General features: G+C 43.5%; 1 protein-coding gene across 3 annotated transcripts in view; it reads right to left on the bottom strand.

Moving 5' to 3' along the window:
* ankrd29 (ankyrin repeat domain 29) overlaps window positions 1-25,985 on the bottom strand; it is a 99,332-nt gene that overhangs the window by 64,438 nt on the left and 8,909 nt on the right. Inside the window, exons 1-3 of one of the 3 annotated variants that reach the window (XM_072569674.1) lie at window positions 19,823-20,219; window positions 1,955-2,065; window positions 1,634-1,732 (exon numbers count right to left, since the gene is read on the bottom strand). In XM_072569674.1, coding sequence (XP_072425775.1) covers window positions 1,634-1,732; window positions 1,955-2,065; window positions 19,823-19,834 — 222 coding nt within the window. In that variant the 5' untranslated portion in view covers window positions 19,835-20,219. Of the gene's footprint in view, window positions 1-1,633; window positions 1,733-1,954; window positions 2,066-19,822; window positions 20,220-25,985 lie in introns of those variants that run through there. The other 2 variants (XM_072569676.1, XM_072569675.1) reach the window with 2 other exon arrangements.

The following is a 25,985-nucleotide window of genomic DNA, read 5'->3' on the forward strand; positions in this document are numbered from 1 at the left end:
GGTGTATCAGATTGTTAAAGGATTGGACACTCTGGAGGCAGGAAACATGTTTCCGCTGATGGGTGAGTCCCGAACCAAAGGACACAGCTTAAAAATAAGGGGTAGGCCATTTAGGACAGAGATGAGGAGAAACATCTTCACCCAGAGAGTGGTGGGTTTGTGGAATGCTCTGCCCCAGAAGGCAGTGGAGGCCCAGTCTCTGGATTCATTTAAGAAAGAGTTGGATAGAGCTCTCAAGGATAGTGGAATCAAGGGTTATGGAAATAAGGCAGGAACAGGATACTGATTGAGGATGATCAGCCATGATCATCATAATGAATGGTGGTGCAGGCTCAAAGGGCAGAATGGCCTACTCCTGCACCTATTGTCTATTGTCTATTGTCTTCCAGGGACTTGGGCTGTAATCCAACCATGATAGATAGAGGAATTTAAATTCAATAAAAATAATCTGGAATTGAGAATCTAATAATGACAAAACCATTGTTCTAAACGTCCTTTAGGGAAGAAAACTACCATCCTTATCTGGTTGTGCCTACATTTGACTCCAGACCCACAGCAATGCGACTGACTCTTAACTGACCCCTATGCAATTAGGAGAAAGTGAGTACTACAGATGCTGGAGACCAGAGTTGAAAAATGTGGTGCTGGAAAAACACAGCAGGCCAGGCAACATCCGAGGAGCAGAAGAATCAACGTTTCGGGCATAAGCCCTTCTTCAGGAATGAGGCTGGTGTGCCAAGCGGGCTGAGATAAAAGGTAGGAGGGAGGGAATTTGGGGGAGTAGCGCTGGCAATACGATAGCGCCTGCACCACCATTCATTATGATGATCATGACTGAAAACTTTAACTCCCCCTCCCACTCCGCCAAGGACATGCAGGTCCTTGGCCTCCTCCATCACCAGATCCTGGCCACACGACGCCTGGAGGAAGAGAGCCTCATCTTCCGCCTAGGAACCTTCCAACCACACGGGATGAATGTAGATTTCTCCAGCTTCCTCATTTCCCCTCCCCCCACCTTATCTCAGTCCCAACCCCTGGTTCAGCACCACCCTCTTGACCTGCAATCTTCTTCCCGACCTCTCCGCCCCACCCCTTCTCCAGCCTATCACCCTCACCCTCACCTCCTTCCACCTATCGTATTCCCAGCGCCCCTCCCCCATCTTTTATCTCAGCCCGCTCGGCACACCAGCCTCATTCCTGAAGAAGGGCTTATGCCCGAAACGTCGATTCTTCTGCTCCTTGGATGCTGCCTGGCCTGCTGTGTTTTTCCAGCACCACATTTTTCAACCCTATGCAATTAGGGATGGGCAATAAATGCTGGCATAACAAGCAAAATCCACATCCCATGAACAAATAAAAAAATTCTCACCACTCTCTTGCTAAAGCGGGCCCTCCTGAACTCCTTATTGGAATTAATAGCCTCTAACTTATATATTTGGCCCTCATTTTGGTTTTCCTCAGAAGAAACAAAGGAAATTGGATACATCTACTCCACATTAACTTATTGAAATTCTTTCATAGTTTTGAAGACTTGTATTAGGCCAATGATCAAAACAATGTTGTTAAATATGTTCCTGGGTGGATAGTGCCGTCCTCAGATATAGACATTACAGTAATGCTTGCTACACATTACCTCTCTTTGGAGATTAATGTCTGCTCCTTGCAGGATCAGTTCTCGAACACAATCCTTATTATTGCAGTATGAAGCCACCATCAGAGCAGTGGTCCCAAGCTGCCAATAAGAAAATATTAATGATAAACAAGAACCAGATGCTAGGTTGGGATAATTATTCCGATCACACTGAGTTGAATGGAGTTAGCTGACAACACATGCAGTTAACTACACACAGGAAAAAGGTTTGGTTTTAATTGTGAAAACTTTGCTGTAAGCCCTACCACAATGAATTATGGGAAAGGGATACACTTGCTGTTGACATGCATTCATTGACCATACACTGTCTTTGCAGTCTGCATCCATTCGACCACTGTTTAAAAGTAGCCTCAATAGAGTCACGTTTCCTTTTCGTGCAGTCCAGAATACCGCATTTGCAAGTGGCATTTCTCTCTGTTAGAAAAATACAATTTCTGTTTCAGTAATGAAATATCATCTTGAAAATATGTAAAATGGTTCTGAAACACTTTGTGGAGAACATTGAACAGTATAGTACAGTACAGGCCCTTTGGCCCTCGATGTTGTGCCGACCTTTTATCCTACTCTAAGATCAAAGTAACCTGCATACCCTTCATTTTGCAATCATCCACGTGCCTATTCAAGAGTTGCTTAAAAGGTCCCTAATGTATCTGACTCAACTCCCACTGCTAGGAGTGCATTCCACACACCCCCCACTCTCTGTGTAAAGACCCTACATCTGACATCTCCCCTAAACCTTCCTCCAATTTCCTTAAAATTATGACCCCTCATGATAGACATTTCCACTCTGGGAAGAAGTCTCTGGCTATTCACTCTATGCCTCTCATTATCTTGTACATTTCTACCAAGTCACCTCTCATCCTTTTTCGCTCCAGTGAGAAAAGCCCAAGCTCCCTCAACCTTTCTTCATAAGCATGCCCTCCAGTCCAGGCAGCATCCTGGTAAATCTCCTCTGCATCCTCTCTAAAGCTTCCATATCCTTCCTCTAATGAGGCGACCAGAACTGAACACAATATTCCAAGAGGGGTCTAACCAGGGCTCTACAGAGATGCAGCATAATCTTGTGGCCCTTAAACTCAATGCCCCCTACTAATGAAAGCCAGCACACCTTACGCCTTCTTAGCAACCCTATCAACTTGGGTGGTAACTTTGAGGGATCTATGGACATGGACATCAAGATCCCTCTGTTCCTCCACACTGCCAATAATCCTGCCTTTAACCATGTATTCTGTATTCAAATTTAACCTTTCAAAATGAATAACTGCACACTTTTCCAGGTTAACTCAATCTGCCACTTATCAGCCCAATTCTGCATCCTGTCACTGTCCCATTCCAACCTACGACAGCCCTCCACATTATCTACCACTCCACCAACATTTGGGTCATCAGCAAACAGACTAACCCACCTTTCCACTTCCTCATCTAAGTCATTATGAAAATCACAAAGAGCAGAGGTCCCACAACCGATCTCTGTGGAACACCATTGGTCGCTGAGATCCATGCTGAATATTTTCCATCTACTACCACCCTCTATCTTCTATGGGCCAGTCAATTCTGTATTCAGCCAGACAGCGAAATTTTCCTGTATCCCATGCCTCCTTACCTTATAAATGCCCCTACCATGGGGAACCTTATCAAATGCCTTGCTAATATCCATGTACACCACATCCACTGCTCTACCTTCTAATTTTCAGTTTTGCTTTTTTATCTCGAGATCATTCATTACACAAATTCTGTATTCCAAGCATGTTTGTGGTTAGTAATATGCTTGGGTCAGACTAAGGGGCAGAACTATATCTTAATAGTAAAATTTACAAAACATTACAATAATACAGCACCAGAACAAGCCCTTCAGCCCACCAAGCCGGTGTCAATTCTTATTCCTTACTTAGACCCACTACTTATTGCCTAAGCTGTTTCTATTAGTCTGTTTGCCTCCCATTTATATGTCTATCAAGATATGCCTTAGACATTGTTAAATGTGCCTGCTCCAACCAGTGCGTTCCAGGCACTCACCACTCTGAAAACATTTTCCTTGCACTTCTTCCCTAAAAACTTTCTTCCTCTTAGCTTAAACCTGTGCCATCTTGTAGTTGATCTTTCCATCCTGGGAAAAGCCTCTGACCATCCACCCTCTTGAGGCCTCGCATAATTTTGTAGACTTCTATCAGGTTGCTCTTCAACTTGCACCTTTCCAGTGAAAACAACCCGAATTTATCCAATCACTCCTCATAACTAAATCCCTTCAGACCAGGCGACATCCTGGTAAACCTTCTCTGCACCCTCTCCAAAACATCCACATCCTTCTGGTAGTGTGACGACCAGAACAGAATGCAACAGTCCAAATGTAGCCTAAGTAAAGTTTTGGACACAACTTCTTGGCAAATTATGCCTTCTTGGCAAGTATGCCTTCTTGACCACCTTATCCACCTGTGTTGCCACTTTCAGGGACCTGTGGACTTGTACGCCTAAATTGGCCATGCTAAATTGCCCGTAGTGTTAGGTGAAGGGGTAAATGTAGGGGAATGGGTCTGGGTGGGTTGCGCTTCGGTGGGTCGGTGTGGACTTGTTGGGCCGAAGGGCCTGTTTCCACACTAAGTAATCTAATCTAATCTCTCTGTATGTCAAAGGTTCTGCCACTTGTCACATAGTTTGCCTGAATTTGATCTTCCAAAACGCATCACTTTGCAAATTTTCTGGTTTAAACTTCATCCGCCATTTCTTTGCCCAAATTTGCAATCTATCCATCCAGCTGTATTTTTTGACAGTCCTTCTCACTATGTGCAACTCTGCCAATTTTGGCATTATCCTTAGACTTACAAATTAGACCACTTACATTTTCCTCCAGATCATTTATATATTTTACAAACAGAGATCCCAGCATTCATCCTTGCAGAACACTACCAGTTAATAATCTCCATTCCAAAAAGCACCTAACCACCATGCTCTCTGTCTTTATGACCAAGCCAGTTCTGCTTGCATCTACGCATTGCAGAAAATACAAAGTACTTCATAATGATGGCAGTATTTTTGAAGTATAAAGAAAGCAAAGATTTTGTAATACAAGAGAACCATAAGGTGGCTCTCTCATTAGATGGAGATTACTAGTGGTGAGCTTAACTTAAGGGTCACCACACCTCAGGCATGGGGGAAATTGAGAATGAGAGTCCTTCATGGTAACCTCAGTTAGTATGGGATTTGAATCTTTTAGTGTCACTCCGTATCACAAACCAGCTGTCCAGTGAAGTATTGTCACTGTTGGAATAATAGAAAGAGGAAGCTGGAACATAGCCAGGTTCCACAAACCACAACATATTAATGAGGAGATAAACATTTTTTATTGTGTTGAGTAAGGGACAAATATTGGCCTTGGACACCATGAATTATTCCCTTTCACTTCTTCAAAATAGGGCCATTTTATGTCCACTTGAAAGGGCAAATGAGGCAGAAATTTAATTTTTTAAAATTAATTCATGGGATGTGGGTATTGCTGAGCTAGGCCTACATTTATTGCCATCTCTAGTTATGCTTGAGCAAGTGGTGGTAAGCAGCCTTCTTGAACCACAACACCCCATCTGCTGTAGGTGGTCCCACAATGCTGTTAGGGAGGGAGGTTCCAGGTTTTTGACGTGACACTGAAGAAAAGGTGATATATTTCCAAGTCCGCATGGAATGTGGCTTGGGGAAAGCTTTTGGGTGGTGTTGCTCCCATGTAACCTTGCCCTGTCCTTCTCGATGGAAATGTTTGTGGATTTGGAAGGTGCTGTCTAAGGAGCTTTGGTGAAATTTATGCAGTAAAAGGCAACCCTATATACAGTGCAGCAATTCCTCCATCTTTGAGCACATTGTACAATACAAAAATCAACAATTTGCCATTATATTGTGTTGTCTACTCCCAAAACTCATCTAAAGTATGTCAATCACGCAAGTCAATATTGGGACATATGATCAAAAGCTTGGTCAAAGATAAAGGCTTTAAGGGGAATCTTGAAGCATGAGAGGGAAGTAACAAAAAAAAGAATAATTACTAGATTTACATCTCCCAGTAAGTGAGCTGAATGTGGTGCAAATAACATTTGGAGAGCTCAGCTGGGCTTCCAATTTTAATGTTGTCCTTCTCAAATACATCCAGTTCAGTGTCAGTAGCAAATTTGGAAATATTGCAACTAGTGCCACATCCAAATCATTTATATAAAATTTAGATAACCACTAATCAAGATATTTTCAATTCCCAAACGGGCAAAAATATAATCTAAAGCTGTTTGCTAATCTTGTCTTGTTGCCTCATAGAATCGACAAATTTCATTACAAAGGATTTGGACTTTTCTTATATTAAAAGTGCTATATGTAAAATCAAATTGCTGCTGTTGTTCTAAAATAGGATTCTCTGGTAGATTCCACTTTCAATTTGCATATACCTTTAAAAATGGAATTAGTACTCTTCAGCCTATCATGGAGCACATGCATTCCTCAACTGAAACTAAAAATATACCAATTCATTTAGGGAAGGAAATCTGCCAACCTTACCTGATCTGCCTAGAGGTTATTCCATACCCATAGCACTCTGAAATGGCCTAGGCACTGGAAACAACAACATCAAACTCAGCCATATTGAACCTGCAAAATTGTCCTTACTAACATCTTGATACCTTGAAGATGTTACAGAGGTGGTGGTGTAGGGTGTCTTAAAACAGACCAAGGTGGATAAATCCCTGGGATATGCCAGAACTTTGTGGAAAGCTAGGAAAGTGATGGCTGGGCCCCTTGCTGAGATATTTGTATCATCAATAGTTATGGGTGAAGTGCTGGAAAATTACAGTGTGGCTAATGTGGTGCCATTATTTAAAAAATGATAAGGAAGAGCCAGGGAACTATAGACCAGTGAGCCTTATGTAAGTGGTAGGAAAGTTGTTGGGATTCTGTGGGACAGCATTTACTGTACATGTATTTGGAAAGGTGAGGACTGATTAGTCAACATGGCTTGTATGAAATAGTGTCTCACTAACTTGATAGAGTTTTTTGAAGAAATGACAAAAAAACTGAGGAAGGCAGGGTGGACATTGTCAATATGGACTTCAGAAAGGTGTTCAACAAGGTTTCACATGGTAGATTGATTTTTTAAGGTGAGATCACATGGAATCCAGGGAGAACTAGCCATTTGGATACAAAATTGGCTTGAAGGTAGGAAACAGAGGGTTGTGGTGGAGGGTTCTTTTTCAGACTGGAGGTCTATGACCAGCAGTGTGCTGCAAGGATTGGTTTTGGGTCCATTGCTTTTTGTCATTTATATAAATGATTTGGATACGAATGTAGGAGGAATAATTAATAAGTTTGCAGCTGATAGCAAAATTGGTGGTGTAGTGGATAGTGAAAGAGGTTATCTCAGAGTACAAGGGACATGGGCTGATGGAGTTTAATTTAGATAATTTAGATAAATCAGAGGTGTTGCATTTTGGTAAGGCAAGTTAGGGCAGGACTTAAACGCTTAATGGTAGGGTCTTTGGGAGTGTTGCTGAACAAAGAGACCTAGGAGTACAGGTTCACAGTTTCTTACAAGTAGGGTCACAGGTAGATAGGGTAGTGAAGAAGGCATTTTGTTGGTCACTTCATTGAGTACAGGAATTGCATGTCATTTTATTGCTGTACAGGACAATGGTTGAGCCACTTTCAGAATATTGCATTCAATTCTGGTCTCCCTGTATAGGAAAAATGTTATTAAACTTGAAATGTTCATAAATTATTTACCATAATGTTGCTAGGGTTGGAGGGTTTAAGCTATAGGGAGAGGCTGAATAGGCTGATGATATTTTTACTGGAGCATTAGAGGCTGAGGGGTGACCTTATAGATGTTTATAAAATCATGAGGGGCATGGATAGGGTAAATAGACGAGGTCATTTTTCCACAGTAGGGGAGTCCAAAACTATAAGGCATAGGTTTAAGGTGTGAGGGAAAAGATTTAAAGGGACCTAAGTGGCAACCTTTTCACACAGAAGGTGGTGAATGTATGGAATGAGCTGCCAGAAGTGGTGGAGGCTGGTACAATTACAACATTTAAAAGGCATCTGAATTGGTACATACGTAGAAACAGTTTAGAGAAATATGGGCCAAATGCTGGCAAATGGGATTAGACTAATTTAGAATATCTGGTCAGCATGAACAAAGGGTTGGACTGAAGCAACTCTTTGGGGGCCAGTGCCAAACTTGGAGAGCTGTCTCACAGACTAGTTAAGCACCCTTATATTTGTCATACTCAGAATCATTTCTTACAGAATATCCAAAACACTGCCATCACCAAACCTGGATATGTCCTATTCCAGTACAGGCTCAGCAGCATGGTATACAAAAATTCACCATGAGACAACACCTTCTAAACCTCAAACCAGTACTACCTAGAAGGACATGGTCGCAGATTGGAGCTCTTTCTGGGGAAGGTGGGATCTCTACAAATAGGATGGTCACCACCTGAACCAGAGGGGTACCAATATCTTGCGGTGGGGGGGGGGGGGGGGGTGTGGGTGGGAGTGGAGAGTGAAATTTGCTAATGCTTTTCAGGGGGGTTTAAACTAATGCAGTCGGGGGATGGGATCCTGAATTGTAGTTCCAGTGTACAGGAGGTTGAGGGCAATGAGATCAGGGATAGGTTTACAAGGTCACGAGACAACACGGGCAATCAGGGTATTGGGTTGGAAATGCGTGTAATTCCGGATGCTCCTGGCATCAAAGAAGGTAGATGAACTTGCAGCGTGGGTTGGTACTTGGGATTTCAATGTTGTGGCCATTTCAGAGACATGGCTAGAGGAGGGACAGGAATAGTTGCAGATTCCGGAATTTCGATGCTTCAGCAAGAAGAGAGACGATGGTAAAAGGTGGGGGGGGGGGGGGTAGGGGGGGAGGGAGGGGGCATTATTGATCAAGGGTAGTATTACAGCAGCTGAGAGAACGTTTGACAACTCACCCACTGAGGTACTGAGGTCGTTTGGGCTGAGGTTAGAAATAGGAAAGGAGGTCACCCTGTTGGGAATTTTCTACTGGCCTCTGAATTGTTCCAGGGGTGTAGAGGAAAGGATAGCAAAGATGATTCTCTATAGGAACGAAAGTAACAGGGTAGTTATGGGGGACCTTAACTTCCCCAATATTGACTGGGAATACTATAATAGTTAGATGGGTCAGTTTCTGTTCAATGTGTGCAGGAGAGTTTTCTGACAATATGTAGACAGGTCAACAAGGGGTGATGCTATATTGGATTTGGTACAGGGGAATTAACCCAGCCAGGTGTAGATTTGGAGGTAGGTGAGTACTTTGGCAATAGTGACCATAATTCTGTTATGTTTACAATAGCAATGGGCAGGGATAGGTATATACCACAGGGAAAGAGGTATAACTGGGGGAAAAGCAGTTATGATGTGCTTAGGCAAGATTTAGGATGCATAGGATAGGGAAGAAAACTGCAGGGGATGGAGACTCACTTGAAATGTGGAGCTTATTCAAGGAACAGCTACTGCGGGTTCTAGATAAGTATCTACCTATCAGGCAGGGAGATAGTTGTTGAAAGAGGGAGCCATGCTTTACTAAAGAAGTTGAAACTCTTGTCACAAGGAAGAAGAAGGCTTATGTGATGATGAGGCGTGAAGGCTCAGTTAGGGGGTTTGAGAGTTATAAGTTAGCCAGAAAAGATCTAAAGAGAGGGCTAAGAAGAGCCAGGAGGGGACATGAGAAGTTGTTGATGGATAGGATCAAGGAAAACCTTAAAGCTTTCTATAGGTATATTAGGAATAAAAGAATGACTAGAGTAAGATTAGAGCCAATCAAAGACAGTAGTAGAAAGTTGTGTGTGGAATCTGAGGACATGGGGAAGCGCTTAAGGAACACTTTTCGTCAGTATTCACATTGGAAAAAGGTAATGTTAGTGAGAATACGGAGATACAGGTTACAGGATTAGATGGGATTGAGGTTGACAAAGAGGAGGTTTTAGCAATTTTGGAAGACCTGAAAATAGATAAGACCCCTGGGCCGAATGGGATTTATCCTTGGGTTCTCTGGGAGGCCAGGGAGGAGATTGCAGAGCCTTTGGCTTCGATCTTTATGTCATGATTGTTGACAGGAGTAGTGCCAGAAGACGGGAGGATAGAAAATGTTGTTTCCTTGTTTAAGGCCAGTGAGCCTTACTTTGGTTGTGGGTAAAGTATTGGAAAAGGTTACAAGAGATAGGATTTATAATCATCTGGAAAGGAATAAATTGATTAGGGATAGTGAATAGGGTAGGTCATGTTTCACTAACCTTATTGAGTTCTTCGAGAAGGTGACACAACAGGTGGATGAAGGTAAAGTGGTTAATGCGGTGATTATGGACTTCAATAAGGTTTTTGATAAGGTTCCACATGGTAGGCTTTTGCATAAAATATGAAGTTTTGGGATTGAAGGTGATTTAGCGGTTTGGATCAGAAATTGTCTAGCTGAAAGAAGACAGAGGGTAGTGGTAGATGGAAAATGTTCATTCTGGAGCTCAGTTACCAGTAGTGTGCCACAAGGATCTGTTTTGGGGCCACTGCTGTTTGTCATTTTTAATTAATGATCTGGATGTAGAAGGTTGGGTTAGTAAATCTGTGGATGACATGAAGGTAGGCAGCGATGTGGATAGTACCGAAGGATGTTGTGGGTTACAGAGGGACATGGATAAGATGCAGAGCTGGGCTGAGAAGTGGGAAATGGAGTTTAATGCGAAAAATCTGAGGTAGTTCACTTTGGAAGAAATAACAGGAATGCGGAGTTCTGGGCTAATGGTATAATTCTTGGCAGCATAGATGAACAGAGAGAACTGGTGCATAAAACCCTGAAAGTTGCCACCAGGTTGACAGGGTTGTTAAGAAGACATATGGTGTTTTAGCATTTATTGGTAGGAGTTATGAGTTTCGGAGCCACGAGGTCATGTACAAGAGACTAGCAAGGCCACACCTAGAGTATTGCGTGCAGTTCTGGTCACCGCATTGTATGAAGGATGTGGAAGCTTTGGACAGGGTTGAGGAGATTTACTGGAATGTTGCCTGGTATGGAGGGAAGGTCTTACAAGGTAAGTCGAAGGGAACTAAGGCTATTTTCAATGGAGAGAAGAAGATTGAGAGGTGACCTAATCGAGATGTATAAGATAATCAGAGGGTTGGATAGATTGGACAGTGAGAGCCTTTTTCCCCAGATGGTGAAGGCTAACAATGACATAGCTTTACATTGAGGGCTGATAGATTTAGGACAGATATCGGGGTGGTTTCTTCACTCAGAGAGTTGTAGGGGCAAGGAACAGCCTGCCTGTAACAGTAAACTCACCGAACTTAAGGGCATTTAAATGGGCATTGGCCATACATACGGAAAATAATGGAATGGTGTAGGTTAGATGGGCAACAGATTAATTTCACAGGTCGATGCAACATCAAGGGCCGAAGGGCCTGTACTGCACTGTAATGTTCTATGTCGTATGTTCTATGATACGTGGGAACACCATCACCTGCAAGTTCCCCTCCAAGCTGCTCACCATTCTGACTTGGAAATATATCACTGTTCCTTCAGTATCACTGAGTCAAAATCCTGGAACTGCCTCCCTAAGGACATTGAGGGGAAAGATATAAAAGAGACCTAAGGGGCAACTTTTTCACACAGAGGGTGGTACGCGTATGGAATGAGCTGCCAGAGGAAGTGCTGGAGGCTGGTACAATTACAACATTTAAGAGGCATTTGGATGGGGATATGACTATGAAGGGTTTGGAGGGATATGGGCTGGGTGCTGGCAGGTGGGACTAGATTGGGTTGGGATATCTGATCGGCATGGACGGGTTGGACCAAAGGGTCTGTTTCCGTATGGACTACAGCAGTTCAAAAAGGTGACTTACTACCACCTTCACAAGGTCAAATGAGGATAGGCAATAAATGCTGGTCCAGTCATCGATGCCCACATCCCCCAAGTGAATGCAAAAAATTGGTTTTGTTGTTGAGACCCTTGGTCAAGGAACTTTTGATCTCTTTTCGCATGGAAAGTAGGGAAATTGATGGGATTAGAGGCAGGTAAGTCCACAGGGCCTGATAATCGACATCCCACTGTATTTGAGAAAGTGGCCTTGAATTAGTGGTGGTCACCTCTAAAGATTCTGAAGAGTCTGGAACAGTTCCTACAAATTGGACGGTAGCGAAACGTAACCTTTCTATTTAAAAAGGGAGGCAGGGAGAAAAAAAATGAAAGTGGAGTCACGGGTAGATAGGATAGTGAAGAAGGCGTTTGGCATGCTTTCCTTTATTGGTCAGAGTATTGAGTACAGGAGTTGGGAGGTCATGTTGCAGCTGTACAGGACATTGGTTAGGCCACTTTTGGAATACTATGTGCAATTCTGGTCATCTTTCTATCGGGAAGATGTTGTGAAACTTGAAAGAGTTCAGAAAAGATTTACAAGGATGTTGCCAGGGTTGGAGGATTTGAGCTATAGGGAGATGCTGAACAGGCTGGGGCTGTTTTCCCTGGAGCATCAGAGGCTGAGGGGTGACCTTATAGAGGTTTACAAAATTATGAGGGGCATGGATAGGATAAATAGACAAAATCTTTTCCCTGGGGTCGGGGAGTCCAGACCTAGAGGGGATAGGTTTAGGGTGAGAGAGGAAAGATATAAAAGAGACCTAAGGGGCAACTTTTTCACACAGAGGGTGGTGCGGGTATGGAATGAGCTGCCAGAGGAAATGGTGGAGGCTGGTACAATTGCAACATTTAAGAGGCATTTGGATGGGGATATGACTATGAAGGGTTTGGAGGGATATGGGCCGGGTGCTGGCAGGTGGGACTAGACTGGGTTGGGATATCTGGTCGGCATGGACGGGTTGGACCGAAGGGTATGTTTCCGTGCTGTACATCTCTATGAAACAGGAATTATAGACCAGTTAGCCCGACATCTATAGGAGGGAAAATGTTCAAATTAATTTAAAAAGATTTAATATGGAAAAGAATGCCAGATTTGGACAGTATCAGAATGGATTTATGAAAGGAAATCATTCTTGACGAAGCTACTGAAATTCTTCAAAGGTGTAATTCATAGAGGGGAAGCCAGTATATGTGATCTAGTTGAACTTTCAGAAGGCTGTCAATTAAGTTTTATCAAAGTGATTAGTGTCTAAAATTAAAATACATGGGATTGGAGTAACGTATTGAGACAGATAGAAAATTGGTTGGCAAACAAGAAGCAAACAGAGGGAATAAATAGTCTTTTTCCAAATAGTAGGCAGTGACCAGTGGGGTACCTCAGTGATTAGTGCAAGGACCCCAGCAATTCACGATATAAATTAATGATTTAGATGAGGAACCTAAATGCATATCTCCGAATTTGCAGCTGACTCAAACCTGGGTGGGAGGGTTAGCTGGAAGAAGGATGCAGAGATGCTTCATTGTTAGACTAGATTACTTACAGTTTAGAAACAGGCCCTTTGGCCCAACAAGTCCACACCGACCCGCCGAAGCACAACCCACCCCCCCCCCCTACATTTACCCCTTCACCTAACACTATAGGCAATTTAGCATGGCCAATTCACCTAACCCGCACATTTTTTGGATTGTGAGAGGAAACTGGAGCACCCGGAGGAAGCCCACGCAGACACGGGGAGAATGTGCAAACTCCACACAGACAGTCGCCTGAGGTGGGAACTGAACCCGGGTTTCTGGCGCTGTGAGGCAGCAGTGCTAACCACTGTGCCACTGTGCCGCCCACGGTGACTTGGAGAAGATGACTGAGTGGGCAAATCCATGGTAGATGTAGCACAATGTGGATAAAGTGAAGTTATCCATGTTGGGAGAAAAAAACAGGAAGATGCATTGTACTCTGAATGGCTATAAATTGTGAGACTGGAACAGGAGTCCTCGTGCATCAGTCCCTGAAGGTAAAATGCAGGTACAGCAAGTGGTCAAGAAGGCAAATGGTATGTTGGCCTTCCTAGAGACAGGATTTGAGTACAGGATCTCTTGCTGTTATTATAAATGGCCTTGGTGAGACCACACCTAGAGAATTGCGTGTAGTTTTGATCTTCTTATCTGAGGAAGGATGTTCTTGCTATGGAGGGAGGGCAGTGGAAGTTTACCAGACTGGCTCCTGGGATGGCAGGATTGATGTAGGGGAATGGTTAAATCAGTTAGGATTATATTTGTTGAAATTCAGACAAATGAGGCGTATTCTGATAGAAACCCATGGAATCCTAACAGTTATCAGACAGGTTAGATTCAGGAAGAATGGATAGTCCAGAAGCAGGGGTCACAGTTTAAGGATATGGGGTAGAACATTAGGACTGAGATGAAGAAATAATTTCTTCAGCTTGGGAGAAGTGAGCCTGTGGAATTCACAACCAGAATCGTGGCCAAAACATTTTAAGAAGGAGGTTGGCTATAGCACTTGCAGCTAAAGGGATCAAAGCGATGAAAATCAAGAACAGACTATTGAGTTGGATGATCAGCCATGATCATAACGAATGGCGAAGCAGGCTTGAAGGGCTGAATGGCCTAGCCTTGCTCCTATTTTCTAAGATTTTATGGCCATCAATCAGTAAAGCCGTGTCTTCCCCAATACTAACAAATGACATATGTCACAATTCTCCAAGTTCCACAGGAAGTAATGATGAAAAAAATGGCTTGGAAGCACCAAGAATACACCTGAGAAAAAGGTAGGCAGGAAAGAGATTGTTGGTATTAAGCCAGGAAGAACAGAAGCTAAATAGATGATAATGGGGGCTATGAGTGGGTGAAAATAGTTGGCTGTGCTAAAAGCTACTCTGTCGTGGTAGAATCTGTGGTGTGGAGGTGGCTAATAAACATTGAAGGAATTGTTCATGCTTTAAAATTATTAAATTTGATATTGAATTCTTACGGCTGTTCTGTATCCAAGCGGATGATGAGGTGCGGTTTCACCAGTTTGTGATGAGCCTCACTGGAGCACTGCAGCAAGCCCAAGACAGAAATGTTGGCATGGGAACACAGTGCTGTGTTGAAGTGGCAGGCTGATTTCAACAGAGAGAAGATAGGTGCTCGGCAAAATGGTCACCAAGTCTCTAGTATGTCACCCAATGCAGAGGAGACACACTGTGACCGGCGAATACAGTACATTAGATTGAGTGAAGTGGCAAATCACTAGTTCACTTTCAAGTATCTGGAGCCTTGGATAGCAAGGAGTGGGAGTGGGGAGGGGGGGGGCGGGGGGGGGGGGTGGTGGAAGGGAATAAGTGGCATGGGGTTGCACATTCTATGATTGCATGAGAAATTTCCATAGGGATGAACGGAGGTGTTGAGTGTGGAGGAGTGATCCAGAGTGTCACAAAGCGAATGGTCCCTGTCGAATTCTGACAAGAGAGGGGAGGGGAATACATGTCAGGAATAAGTGTTCCACTGGAGGTGGAGGAAATGGTGGCTTACGATCCTTTGGTTATAGAGGCTGGTGAGGTGAAAGGTGAGGTCCAGTTTGTATTTGGAAAGGGGAGCGGTGAGGGCAGAAGTGCAGGAAATATATTGACATGACTAAGGTCCTGTCAACCACAATGGCAGGGAATCTTTGGTTGAGGAAAAAGGTGGACAGGTCTGAAGCTCCCTGACAAGGTGGCATATTCAGAACAGATGTGACAGAGATGGAGGATTTGGGAACATGGATTGGAGTCCCTACCGTAAGCAGGGTGTGAGAAGACATAGGTAATGTGGGAGTTATTGGATTTGAAATGAATATTGGTGGCCTACCTATCTTCAGAAATACCCAGTAGGGTTTAGAAGAACTGGAAGCATCTAATTGAGATATAAAAGCCAGATAAAAGATGCAGAGAGGATGTTTCCCCATATGGGGCAATCTAGAATGAGACCAGCCTCAAGCGACTGTCTGTGTGGAGTTTGCACATTCTCCAATGTCTGTGTGGGTTTCCTCCGGGTGCTCTGGTTCCCTCCCGCAGTCCAAAACGTGCAGGTTAGGTGAATTGGCCATGCTAAATTCCCCATAGTGTTTGGGGATGTGTGGGTTAGGTGCATTAGTCGGGAGCAAATATAGGGGAGGGGGAATAGGTCTGGGTTGTTTACTCTTCACAGGGTCAGTGTGGGCTTGTTGGGCCGAAGGGCCTGTTTGCACACTGTAGAGATTTTACGATTCTATGATTTTAGGGTAGGTGGTGGCAGATTTGAAACAGAGATTAGGAGGAATTACTTTTCTCTCAGTATTTGTAAATCTGTGGAATTCACTGCCCTAGAATGCAGTGGTCACCAGGACACTGAATAATTTAAGGAGGAGACAAACAGATTTTTAATTAGTAATGAATTGAAGGGTCATATGGAAATGTGCAGGAAAGTGGCATTAAGGCCAAGATGTTATCAGACTTATGATCGGACTTTTCATATATTAGAATTGATCTTTTCCTGACCTTCTCTGTAGCTGTAACACTATATTCTGCATTCTAACGCAGTATCTTGATGTACTTATGGAAGGTATGATTGGTCTGGTTAACATGTAAAACAATACTTTTCACTTACCTCAGTACATGTAACAAATATGGTGGGATGTTACTCATGCCCCCTCTACACATTAACAGCACAGAGGTGGAACGAGTGGAGAGTGTCAAGCTCCTGGGAATAGTCATCCACAACAAGCTTTCTTGGACTCTTCATGTGGATGCACTGGTTACAAAGGCCCAATAATGTCTCTTCTTCCTCAGGCAGTTGAGGAAATTTGCCATGACGGCAAATACCCTTGCCAACTTTTATAGGTGTGCCATTGAGAGCATTTTGTCTGGATGGATCACTGCCTGGTGTGGCAACTGTACCATTCAAGATCAGAGGTGATTGCAGAGAGTGGTGAACTCAGCCTGGACAATCACAAAGGCCAACCTCCAATCTATAGGATTCATCTACCAGGCCCGCTGTCAAGGAAAGGCCACCAGCATTCTCAAAGATCCATCTCACCCTGGCAATGTTTTTCTACAACCTCTACCATTGGGGAGAAGGTACAGAAGCCTGAACACATGCACCAGCCAGTTTCGAAACAATTTCTACCCTATTGTTGTTTGAGTCCATTCAGTATTCTATCTCTTAACATTCGCCTGTACCTGTGTTTTTGTTTTTGCCGCTGTTTATGTATTATTTACTATCTATGCTACTTAACTCTGTGATCTGTCTGCATTGCTCACAAGACAAAGCTTTTCACTGTGCCTCAGTACACGTGACAATAAATTCAATTCAAATAATAATAAATCAACTCAAATCAAATGAGATCAGTCATGACCATCTCAAAAGATGAAGCAGGCTCAAGGGGTTGAATTATCTACTCCCACTTCTAGTTCTTGTGTTCTCGATGCACCTGCACCTTTAAAATTGTACTTTTTTTTACAAGGTTCATGTTCTTCCTACCAAAGTGCATCAGCTCACACTTCTCTCCATTGAACCTCATCTGTCACCGATCTACCCATGCCACCAACTCATCAATGTCCTTTTGGAGTTCTACAAATCCTCCTCACAGTTTATGATGCTTCCAAATTTTGCATCATCTGCAAACTTTGACATTGTCCTCTGCACACCAAGATCTCAAGCATTTAAGTCTGCTAGGTAAAGTCTGAGTCATAACACTGGCTGCTGTGGAACACCATTACAAACTTTTCTCCAGTCTGAAAAATGTACATTAACCATTAACAACAATGGATAATGCTGGAGAAACTCAAGTCCCATAGGATTCTTCTTCAGAACTCAAATCATACCAGACTCAATATTAATTCTGTTTTTCTCTCCACAGATGCTGCCAGACCTGCTGAGTTTCACAGGAATTCTCTGTTTGTCTCAGATTTTCAGCATCTGCAACATTTCACTTTTTTTTCACTTGCCATCAGTCTGTTTCCTATCACTCGCCTAATATTATATCCAAGTTGCTTCTGTTCCTTTCATTCAATGCATTATAAAACTTTTCTCACAAGTCTGATGTATGGCACTGTACTGAATGTCCTTTGGACCTCCATGTACATCACATTATTAGTATTACCTTCATTGGCCCTTTCTATTACCTCTTGAAGAAACTCAATAAGTTAGTTAAACATGATTTCCCTTTTAAAACCCATTATGGCTTTTCCTAAACAACCCATCTTTTTCTATGTGAATACTAATACTATCCTGAATAATTGTTTCTAGAAGGTTATTTTCCTTTATTTCCTTTTTTTTACTTTAGCTCTGAAGTTTTCATATTTGCATGGCTTACTTTGTATTGTCAAGTGAACATCAGTAAGAGGCTTTCTCTTTTGTCATTAGTGAGCTTTGGAAAGAGAATTGGATAAATATTTGTGAAGAATACAAGTTTTAGAGAAAGAGTGGGTCTGATGGAGAGGGTGCAGTAAAAGAAGTGAAGTTAACTGGACAGATCTTTGTATAGTTGAATGACCAGAATACTGCCTCTGATTGCCAGTGCTATCAAGCAGTAACTGTTCGGTAATAATTTGCTCAGTCACACCCACTTTCGTTTCTGCCAGGGCCACACAGCTCCTGACCTCATTACAGCTTTCGTTCAAGCATGGACAAAAGAGCTGGATTCCAGAGGGGAGGGGAGAGTGACAGACCTTGATGTCAAAGCTGCATTCAACAGAGTGTGGCATCAAGGAACCCTAGCAAAACTGGAATCAATGGGAATCAGGGGCAAGCTCTTTGCTGGTTGGAGTCAGACCTAGTACATAGGAAGGTGGTTGTGGTTGTCGTAGGTCAATCATCTCATTTCCATCTTCAGCCAAGCTATTTAAATAAATTGTAAACAGTTGCAGTCTCAATACCAAGCTCTGCAGCATACCAGTTGTTATATCTTGTCAACCAGAAAATGACCCATTTATACATAGGCCTCAATCATTTTCATTCTACCATGAAGTCAGAAGTGGGGATATTCACCAATGATTGCATAATATTCAGCACCATTTATTACTCCACAGATACTGAAACAGTCCGTGTTCAAATACAACAAGATCTGGACAATATCCAGGCTTGGGCTGACAAGTGACAAGTAACATTTGTGCCACAGAAATGCCAGGCAATGACCATCTCCAATAAGAGAAAATCTAACCACTGCCCCTTGACATTACCATCACTGAATCACCCACTATCAACATCCTGGGAGTTACCATTGATCTGAAATTCAACTGGACTTCCATCTAAAAGGACAAAGGCTGCAGATGCTTGGGGACACCACCTGCATGTTCCCCTCCAAGCCACTCATTATCCTGACTTGGAAGTATATCGCCATCTCTTCAGTGTCACTGGGTCAAAATCCTGGAATTCCCTCCCTAATGTGTCAACCCACAGCATATGGACTGCAGCGGTTCAAGAAGACACTCCCCCCCACCTTCTCAAGGGCAAATAGGGATAGACAATAAATGCTGGTCAGCCAGCAACATGCATGTCCCACAAATGAATAAAAAAGCTTCCAAAACATGCTATCCAATAATTACGCTGTATCTAAGGAGGAATAATCCCAACTCCCAATCCTTCCACAGCAACAGCAGGGTCTACAAATACAATCAAAAATCTGTAGTTAATAGTGGATTTTTTTCCAGTTTTTGATATGTCATCTTGGAGCCAACTCAATCAATTTACCTCCTGTTCCACCCTCTCACGTGATCCACACAAAATTGCACTGATTGTGCATGGCATAAACAGGCCAATCCGCCCTGCTAATTCATATCCCAGAAAAAAACCTTCCACCAAATTACATCTCACCCTGTCAGGATAATATTCTGTTCCTTTCTGCCTCTTGCATTTATCAACCTTTTCTTTGGAGACACAACTATAAGTAATCAGACTGGAAAAATGAAGGAAACTGGAACATCGGCCAACTGGTTGCAAAAGCTTTACGCAGTGTATTTTTCCAATTAAAAGATTATAAATTGATTTTCTCCTGATATCTGCAGGATGTGCGCGCGGCTCTCCATAAGAACACATTGGGTTACATTGGCTGTTCAGACCTTTGGGAGAAAATTCGCTATTCCTCAATTACAGTGTAAAATGTGCAAGACAAGGTTACACACAATGAAATGGCTCCACATCTGATCTCATTTCACCCAGGATAATTTTTTAAACAAAATAGCTCTACATTCCTGTATTTTTTTTAATAGTTTGCTTCACCGCAATCGTCTACGACCCGGGGATAGTCTGAATCAAATATCTTTACCTTAAAAGACATCCTGCCGCAATTTCTACAGATGATGTGAAGCTAAAGGTGACCTACGCCTTGTGAAATGCTTTTTTCTTTGCGTCCTTTCACAGAATTAGCAGCCGCACTGTAAATAAGTGAAGCGGCTCAGTCCTGCAGAAAATCCAGCCCCAACATCCCGAATCAATACTAAACTGACTGCTGAATTATGAACACGGTCCAGCACAGGGTCCACGCAAGCTGCTGCCTCTGCGCGAACCCGAGAGCTGGCAGCTGTTTTTTGTAGACCTGCCTGATCCTCGCCAAACCCCGGCACTACTGACTGATGGAAACTTATAGCAGAGAACGCCGTGCATGTGAAAGAGCCATCCAGCTATTTTCAATTTCACACTTTCCCCGGTTCACCTGCACGGAAATGTACCTCTTGTACAGTGAGGGAGTAACGTGCTACAGATAAAGGGGAAGGCTTTGAGTTACATCTCGGCGGTAAAGAGTCGGCTGCTAAAGAGCCTGTTTTGTACTGCATGATTCTGTTCACTTAGATTCCCAAAAGTCATTTAATAAAATACTACATCAAAGGTTATTGCAGAAAATAAAACCTCGTGGTGTAGGGGATAGAACATTAACATGGATATTAGATTAACCGACTAATGGAAAGCAACAAGTGGGTATAAATGGGTCCTTTTTCTGGTGTGCCAGAGTTTGGTGTTCAGACCATAACTGTTTACATTTTATTTACATTTAAATTTAAATGAAGTGATGGATGGTTTGGTTGTGAAATTTGCTGATAACAGGGAGGTAGGAATGTATAATGAAACTGTAGAGTCATAGAGATGTACAGCACGGAAACAGACCCTTCGGTCAACCCATCCATGCCGACCAGATATCCCAACCCAATCTAGTCCCACCTACCGTCACCCGACCCATATCCCTCCAAACCCTTCCTATTCATATACCAAATGCCTCTTAAATGTTGCAATTGTACTAGCCTCCACCATTTCCTGTGGCAGCTCAATCCATACCCGTACCACCCTCTGTGTGAAAAAGTTGCCCCTTAGGTCTCTTTAATATCTTTCCCCTCTCACCCTAAACCTATGGCCTCTAGTTCTGGACTCCCCGACCCCAGGGAACAGACTTTGTCTATTTATCCTATCCATGCCCCTCATAATTTTGTAAACCTCTATAAGGTCACCCCGCAGCCTCTGACGCTCCAGGGAAAACAGCCCCAGCCTGTTCAGCCTCTCCCTGTAGCTCAAATCCTCCAACCCTGACAACATCCTTGTAAATTTTTTCTGAACTCTTTCAAGTTTCACAACATCTTTCCGATAGGAAGGAGACCAGAATTGCATGCAATATTCCAACGGTGGCCTAACCAATATCCTGTACAGCCGCAACTTGACCTCCTGACTCCTGCACTCAATACTCTAGCCAATAAAGGAAAGCATACCAAACGCCTTCTTCTCTATTCTATCTACCTGCAACCCCACTTTCAAGGAGCTATACACCAGCACTCCAAGGTCTTTCTCTCTTTGTAGCTTTAAGAGGTGTGTTTTGTCTGGTTTCTTTTTCAAGAAAGATTGGGGGACAGGTGTCAAGCAGTCTATGAGAAGAAAAACAACTTGTGAAACATTTAAGGCTTTTTTGGAACAATATAAGCAGCCTGAATGGGTTTGGTCAAGCCCCCACTCATCGAACCAGGAGTTTTAGATTTTTCAGTGGCAGAAGCTGCTGTGGTTGAGAAAAAGCTGCCACTTCTTTCTTCAGTACACCTGAAAACTGGAGTTCTCTCTCTGTCAAAATTGTCTTTTGATGTTTTTTCCTCCTGGATTGGAGAAATGCATGTGAGACAATCTGCTTTCTGAATTTGCCTTTTGTCGACACTGGTGTCCATGGAATGTTCCTATATTGGAACTGTTAGTAATAGTTACTCTACCAGTTATTTTGTTAAGCATTCCAATACAGCTAAGTCAATTCTTTTCTTTATTCTTTCTTTTGTTGTATTTTAATGATAATGTTTGAATAAATTACATTTTACTTCATGTTGAGTAGTGCAACCAATCAAATTGTATCTGGAACAAAGCACCTTGCATTTACCTTTAAAATAAGAAAACGTTACAGTCTAGGCGACCTTCTTAATATACGGTCTTGTCTATAACAAATGTAGGTTGTCATGAAGTCAGAGATGTAGTGAAAAGAGTATAATGAGGCTACAAAAAGTATGCTGTTTTGAAGTCATCATACCAGACTCACAACATTGACTCTATTCCTCTCTCCACAGACGCGAGCAGATTTGCTGAGTTTCTCTAGCGTTCGGTGTTTGTATCAATTTTTCAGTGTGCTTAATATTTTGTCTTCATACAAAGGTCGGTTAAGTGAGTGACCATGGACCTGGCAAATATGGGAAAATAAAATAGTCCACATTGGCAGGAAAAATGGACAAGAAGCATATTATTTGAGTGGTGAGAGATTGCAAAACTCTGAGATGTAGAGCGATCTGAGTGTTCTCGGACATGAACCACAAACTCGAGCATGCAGGTAGAGAAAGGAAATAGGAAAAACATGATCAGAATAATTTATTGCATGGGGATCTGATTACAAAATAAGCAAGTTCTACTTTAGTTACACAGGGCACTGGTGAGTCTGCATCTTGAATATAATGTATACTATAGAACAGAGAACATAGAACAATACAGCACAGAACAGGCCCTTCAGCCCATGATGTTGTGCCGAACATTTGTCCTAGCTTAAACACCCATCCATGTACCCATCCAATTGCCGCTTAAAGGTCACCAATGATTCTAACTCTGCCACTCCCACAGGCAGCGCATTCCATGCCCCCACCACTCTCTGGGTATAGAACCTACCCCTGACATCCCCCCTATACCTTCCACCCTTCAGCTTAAATGTACGTCCCCTTGTAACACTCTGTTGTACCCGGGGGAAAAGTCTCTGACTGTCTATCTATTCCCCTGATCATCTTATAAACCTCTATCAAGTCACCCCTCATCCTTCGCCGTTCCAATGAGAAAAGGCCTAGCACTCTCAACCTATCCTCATACGACCTATTCTCCATTCCAGGCAACATCCTGGTAAATCTCCTCTGCACCCTCTCCAAAGCTTCCACATCTTTCCTAAAATGAGGTGACCAGAACTGCATACAGTACTCCAAATGTGCCCTTACCAAGGTCCTATACAGCTGCAACATCACCTCACGACTCTTGAATTCAATCCCTCTGCTAATGAACGTTAATACACCATAGGCCTTCTTACAAGCTCTATCCACCTGAGTGGCAACTTTCAAAGATCTCTGAACATAGACCCCAAGATCCCTCTGCTTCTCCACCTTAATAAGAACCCTACCGTTAACCCTGTATTCCGCATTCTTATTTGTCCTTCCAAAATGGACAACCTCACACTTGACAGGGTTGAACTCCATCTGCCACTCCTCAGCGCAGCTCTGCATCATATCTAAGTCCCTTTGCAGCCAACAACAGCCCTCCTCACTATCCACAACTCCACCTATCTTCGTATCGTCTGCAAATTTACTGACCCACCCTTCGACTCCCTCTTCCAAGTCATTAATAAAAATTACAAATAGCAGAGGACCCAGAACTGATCCCTGCGGAAATCCACTTGTAACTGGCTCCAGGTTGAATATTTACCATCTACCACCACTCTCTGACTTCGACCAGTTAGCCAGTTCTCTATCCAACTGGCCAAACTTCCCACTATCCCATGCCTCCTGACTTTCCGCATAAGCCTACCACGGGGAATCTTATCAAATGCTTGACTAAAATCCATGTACACTACACCCACTGCTCTACCCTCATCCACATGCTTGGTCACCTCCTCAAAGAATTCAATAAGACTTGTAAGGCAAGACCCACCCTTCACAAATCCGTGCTGGCTGTCCCTAATCAAGCAATGTCTTTCCAGATACTCATAAATCCTATCCCTCAGTACCCTTTCCATTACTTTGCCTACCACCGAAGTAAGACTAACTGGCCTGTAATTCCCAGGGTTATCCGTGTTCCCTTTTTTGAACAGGGGCACAACATCTCCCACTCTCCAGTCCCCTGGCACCACCCCCATTGACAGTGAAGACAAAAAGATCATTGCCAACGGTTCTGCACTTTCCTCTCTTGCTTCCCACATAATCCTAGGATAGATCCCGTCAGGCCTGGGGGGACTTGTCTATCCTCAAGTTTTTCAAAATGCCCAACACATCTTCCTTCCTAACAAGTATCTCCTCTAGCTTACCAGTCCATTTCACACTCTCCTCTTCAACAATACAGTCCCTCTCATTTGTAAATACTGAAGAAAAGTACTCATTCAAGACCTCTCCTATCTCTTCCGACTCAATACACAGTCTCCCACTACTGTCCTTGATCGGACCTACCCCCGTTCTCGTCATTCTCATGTTTCTCACATACGCATAAAACGCTTTGGGGTTATCCTTGATCCTACCCGCCAAAGATTTTTCATGCACTCTCTTAGCTCTCCTAATACTTTTCTTCAGCCTCCTCCTGGCTATCTTGTATCCCTCCAACGCTCTGTCTGAACCTTGTTTCCTCAACCTTATGTAAGCCTCCTTCTTCCTCCTTACAAGACATTCAACCTCCCTCGTCAACCAAGGTTTCCTCACACGACCATCTCTTTCCTGCCTGACAGGTACATACATATCAAAGACATGTCGTATCTGTTCCTTGAAAAAGTTCCACATTTCAACGACATCCTTCCCTGATAGCCTATGCTCCCAATTTATGCTCCTCAGATCCTGTCTTGCAGCATCGTATTTACCCTTCCCCCAATTGTAAAACCTACCCTGTTGCACGCACCTATCTCTCTCCATAACTAAGGTGAAAGTCACAGAATTGTGGTCACCATCATCAAAATGCTCACCCATTAACAAGCCCATCACTTGTCCCGGTTTGTTACCAAGTACCAAATCCAATATGGCCTCCCCTCTGGTCGGACAATCTACATACTGAGTTAGAAAAGCTTCCCGGACACACTGCACAAACACCGCCCCGTCCAATCTACTTGATCTAAAGAGCTTCCAATCAATATTTGGGAAGTTGAAATCGCCCATGACTACTAGCCTGTGTCTTCTGCACCTTTCCAAAATCTGTTTCCCAATCTGTTTCTTCACATCTCTGCTGCTATTGGGGGGCCTATAGTAAACACCCAACAAGGTGACTGCTCCTTTCCTATTTCTGACTTCAGCCCAGACTACCTCCAAAGGCAGATCCCCCTCGAACTGCCTTTCTGCAGCCGTTATACCATTTCTAATTAGCAACGCCACACCCCCTCCTTTTTTACCACCCTCCCTAATTTAGTGAAATATCTGGAACCAGGAACCTCCAACAACCATTCCTGACCCTCTTCTATCCACGTTTCTGTGATGGCCACAACATCGTAGTCCCAAGTACCGATCCACGCCTTAAATTCACCCACCTTATTTCTGATACTCCTTGCGTTGAAGTATACACACTTGAGCCCATCTCTGTGTCCAAAGTATTCCCTGTCAGTGCTACCTTCTCCACAGCCTCCCTACATTCTTGGACATCCTGAAAAACAGCTAACCTCCTTGCTGGACTACAAGTCCGGATCCCATCCCCCTGCCAAATTAGTTTAAACCCCCCCGAAGAGTGCTAGCAAACCTACCTCCCAGGATATTGGTGCCCTTCTGGTTCAGGTGCAACCCATCCTGTTTGTACAGGTCCCACCTTCCCCAGAATGCAGTCCAATTGTCCAAATACCTGAAGCCCTCCCTCCTACACAATCCTTGCAGCCACGTGTTCAACTACACTCTCTCCCTATTCCTTGCCTCACTGTCACGTGGCACCGGCAATAACCCAGAGATGACGACTCTGTCCGTCCTAGCTTTTAGCTTCCACCTTAACTCCCTGAGCTCCTGAATGACTGTCCCACCCCTCTTCCTACCTATGTCGTTGGTGCCAATGTGCACCACGACTTCTGGCTGCACACCCTCCCCCTTAAGGATTCTGAAGACACAGTCTGAGACGCCTCGGACCCTGGCACCTGGGAGGCAACAAACCAACCGAGAGTCTCGCCCATGTCCACAGAACCGCCTGTCTGTCCTTTTAATTATAGCGTCTCCTATAACTAGCACTCTCCTCCTTCTCCCCCTTTTCCTTCTGGGCCTCAGAGACCCGGT

Source organism: Chiloscyllium punctatum, chromosome 5 (assembly GCF_047496795.1).
Source record: "Chiloscyllium punctatum isolate Juve2018m chromosome 5, sChiPun1.3, whole genome shotgun sequence".
Classification (NCBI taxonomy): domain Eukaryota; kingdom Metazoa; phylum Chordata; class Chondrichthyes; order Orectolobiformes; family Hemiscylliidae; genus Chiloscyllium; species Chiloscyllium punctatum.